Source organism: Oncorhynchus gorbuscha, linkage group LG16, assembly GCF_021184085.1.
Source record: "Oncorhynchus gorbuscha isolate QuinsamMale2020 ecotype Even-year linkage group LG16, OgorEven_v1.0, whole genome shotgun sequence".
In the NCBI taxonomy this organism is placed as follows: Eukaryota; Metazoa; Chordata; class Actinopteri; order Salmoniformes; family Salmonidae; genus Oncorhynchus; species Oncorhynchus gorbuscha.
Window position 1 is genome coordinate 96,192,560 of NC_060188.1, and position 4,259 is coordinate 96,196,818.

Sequence of the window (4,259 nt, forward strand, 5' to 3'; positions counted from 1 at the left end):
TGTATCTAATACATTTTAGAATAAGGCTATAACGTAACTAAATGTTGGAAAAGTCAAGGGATCTGAGTATTTTCCGAAGGCACTGTAGGTGTTAGGGTTGGTTGTTGGTGCAATTATTAGAATTTCTCTCTTTTTAAATTTTTGTATCACAAATGTACCGTGATTGAACATATACACCATCGCACAGTAGGTGGCAGCATGCAGAAACACAATGGGCGAACGCCAAGATTATACCAAAGAAGAAGAACATCTCTAACTGGGGTAAAGGCCACTTCCGCCGCTGTCATCCGTTGGTCACATTGTATCCGGATAGTTTTTTATATTTTTATAGCAAAGTTGGAAACTGGACTTTGTTTCTGAACTGACTTGAATCGTCCGTTCACAGTCTCTGCGTTTAAAAACATATCTGCAAGAGAAATCAAGACGTTTCAAAATGTTGCAAAACACAGGGTAAGTAACGTCAGCTAGCTAGCCTGCTAACGTTAGCCTCTTGGCTACATAACATACTATATATAGTTGTCTAGTTTTTTCCTTCAAGCTTTTCGTAAGTGGTTGATTACTTGCATGTAATCAATTAGCTAAGCTGTAAGAGTAACATTTTTCGACGAGCATTACGAAATACATTTTGTCCAGAAATTGTAACATAAACTGTGTTGAAATGTTAGCTAGCCAGGGGTTAGCTTGTAAGCAGTTGTAAATGAGAACTTGTTCTCAACTCGACTACCTGGTTATATAAAGGTGATATATATATATATATATATTTAAAGCAAGTCCTCTGGCTACGATAAAGAAAAGTGAGTGAGTTGTCAGTGAACTTTGCTGTTTTTGTCTTTCACACGCATCCTGTTATCCTGTACATATCACCGTTACAATGTCTACCTACTAGTTATGTAACTCTACATTTCAAACAGCTAGACTTAGATTTGTTTGTTTTTTGACTGGTTGTAAAACTTAGCAGGCGTTGTATCATGTAGGTGAATGCCTAGGTAAATAATATAAAAATGTCACAAAGACCTGATTGGGGAATGGAGATTCAGGCTAAAGGTCACCGGAGTGTCACAGCCAACCAATGAGTGACCTCTATCTCACACCACGGTCACAACATCGCGAGACTTCCAGGTACGCCTGGTCAGGGATTTGAGAAGTCGGTGAAATAATTGAAAAATTCATCCTCAATCGTTCATTTTCTCTCAATCTCAAGGCACAACCTAGTTTCGTGGCAATGTCTTAAGTAGTTGAACATGTTATAACCCCCCCAAAACTCGTGAAAATGACAAACTGACATTTTTAATATGTAATTTTTAAAATAAACAAACTCTTATCGAATGTCTTTTGATTTTTGACGGCCAGCCGTTCTGTTGCGAGACGGACCTTTTAGGTGTTTCTACGCCTGAGTTCAGCGAGCCAAAAGTCGCCATGACACCGCTTACAACTGTGATAAGAGGATTTATATTGGATAAGCAGTTTTAGCCTGTCTTTGATAACAGCACCTCATATTTTAATGAATAGCCTCTTGTCATATTATGCCAAAGTGATCCTGTCCTTGAGTATTAGCCAATCTCTTTGTGTTGTCGTGCCAACTTCTTTTCTGTCATTGTCAAGACCCTTTTTTTATGTATATATTTTTTTCTTCATGTTTGGCAAACAGACTGGCCCTCAGCCAACTTGAATTGAATGAATTCATTGTGTTAAATTCAGGTACATGGAACTGAACCCAACCCTGGTAGACTCTTGATAGAATTCCACATAGTATAATTTAAGTCCGTCCCCTCGCCCATACCCATCGGTTACACTTTCAATAATTGAGGAGACAAAGATGGAATTATCTCTTGATTGGATGATGCCACCTCCCTGAAGGTGTTCTGTATGGATTTTTGCTCTAATTTCTTACATCCTGACCTAATGAACAATGTAGTGGCAGCAGTCCTCCTGAACCCATCCTGACCTAATGAATAATGTAGTGGCAGCAGCAGTCCTCCTGGACCCATCCTGACCTAATGAATAATGTAGTGGCAGCAGCAGTCCTCCTGGACCCATCCTGACCTAATGAATAATGTAGTGGCAGCAGTCCTCCTGAACCCATCCTGACCTAATGAATAATGTAGTGGCAGCAGCATTCCTCCTGGAACTAGCCCATCCTGACCTAATGAATAATGTAGTGGCAGCAGCATTCCTCCTGAACCCATCCTGACCTAATGCACAATGTAGTGGCAGCAGCATTCCTCCTGAACCCATCCTGACCTAATGAATAATGTAGTGGCAGCAGCATTCCTCCTGGAACTAGCCCATCCTGACCTAATGAATAATGTAGTGGCAGCAGCATTCCTCCTGAACCCATCCTGACCTAATGCACAATGTAGTGGCAGCAGCATTCCTCCTGAACCCATCCTGACCTAATGAATAATGTAGTGGCAGCAGCAGTCCTCCTGGAACTAGCCCATCCTGACCTAATGAATAATGTAGTGGCAGCAGTCCTCCTGAACCCATCCTGACCTAATGAATAATGTAGTGGCAGCAGTCCTCCAGTCCTCCTGGCAACTAGCCCATCCTGACCTAATGAATAATGTAGTGGCAGCAGCAGTCCTTCTGAACCCATCCTGACCTAATGAATAATGTAGTGGCAGCAGCAGTCCTTCTGAACCTAGCCCATCCTGACCTAATGAATAATGTAGTGGCAGCAGTCCTTCTGAACCTAGCCCATCCTGACCTAATGAATAATGTAGTGGCAGCAGTCCTCCTGAACCCATCCTGACCTAATGAATAATGTAGTGGCAGCAGCAGTCCTCCTGGAACTAGCCCATCCTGACCTAATGAATAATGTAGTGGCAGCAGCAGTCCTCCTGGAACTAGCCCATCCTGACCTAATGAATAATGTAGTGGCAGCAGCAGTCCTCCTGAACCCATCCTGACCTAATGAATAATGTAGTGGCAGCAGCAGTCCTCCTGGAACTAGCCCATCCTGACCTAATGAATAATGTAGTGGCAGCAGTCCTCCTGAACCCATCCTGACCTAATGAATAATGTAGTGGCAGCAGCAGTCCTCCTGGAACTAGCCCATCCTGACCTAATGAATAATGTAGTGGCAGCAGCAGTCCTCCTGAACCCATCCTGACCTAATGAATAATGTAGTGGCAGCAGTCCTCCTGGAACTAGCCCATCCTGACCTAATGAATAATGTAGTGGCAGCAGTCCTCCTGGAACTAGCCCATCCTGACCTAATGAATAATGTAGTGGCAGCAGTCCTCCTGGAACTAGCCCATCCTGACCTAATGAATAATGTAGTGGCAGCAGTCCTCCTGGAACTAGCCCATCCTGACCTAATGAATAATGTAGTGGCAGCAGTCCTCCTGGAACTAGCCCATCCTGACCTAATGAATAATGTAGTGGCAGTAGTCCTCCTGAACCCATCCTGACCTAATGAATAATGTAGTGGCAGTAGTCCTCCTGAACCCATCCTGACCTAATGAATAATGTAGTGGCAGCATTCCTCCTGAACCCATCCTGACCTGCTGAACAACCTGTTCCTTTGTTGTTTGTGAACTACAGGAAGCTAGCGGGAAAAACCCTGTTCATTACAGGGGCAAGTCGTGGTATTGGCAAAGCCATCGCACTCAAAGCTGCTAAGGACGGTGCCAATGTTGTCATAGCTGCTAAAACAGCACAAGCCCACCCCAAACTACCCGGAACCATCTACACCGCTGCAGAAGAAAGTGAGTACAGCTTGACTTTACCTTTTAGCTTTTATCTGGCTTTAGGCTTCGACCACATTTTCACACTTCTGACATTTAACTTTCTGTCTATTTTCACCATTTAGTCCCTCCCAGTTTACCAGGAATTCTTGAGCTTCTTGACTTGTGAATGATGTGATAATAAGTGCATTGGTATGTGTTGCTTATCCCTGTGCGTCGTGTTGCCTAGTCGAGGCGTTGGGAGGCAAAGCGTTGCCTTGTATCGTAGACGTCAGAGATGAGAAGCAGATCGGCGAGGCAGTGGATCAGGCCGTGCGGAAGTTTGGAGGTGAGCAGCAACGAGACATTACACCCCAAATGAAGGGGGAAAAAGCACAGAATAACCAAGAGCATTAGTAAATTAGACCGTGTTTAATATCGGTTAACGCAGAACTAAAGTAAAGGAAGGCACTGCATCACAGTGCTAGAAGCGTCACTACAGAGCCTGGTTCGATCCTGGGCTGTATCACATCCGGCCGTGATCGGGAGTCACATAGGTGGGTGCACAATTGGCCCAGCGTCGTCCGGGTT

The 4,259-nt window shown here is 44.0% G+C and overlaps 1 protein-coding gene across 1 annotated transcript in view; it reads left to right on the forward strand.

Moving 5' to 3' along the window:
- Positions 1-250: 250 nt before the first annotated feature.
- Positions 251-4,259, forward strand: part of hsdl2 (hydroxysteroid dehydrogenase like 2) — a 35,772-nt gene continuing 31,763 nt past the window's right edge. The window contains exons 1-3 of the mRNA XM_046305318.1: positions 251-450; positions 3,547-3,710; positions 3,919-4,017. Of these exons, the coding sequence (XP_046161274.1) occupies positions 434-450; positions 3,547-3,710; positions 3,919-4,017 (280 nt within the window). The 5' untranslated portion in view covers positions 251-433. The remainder of the gene's footprint in view (positions 451-3,546; positions 3,711-3,918; positions 4,018-4,259) is intronic.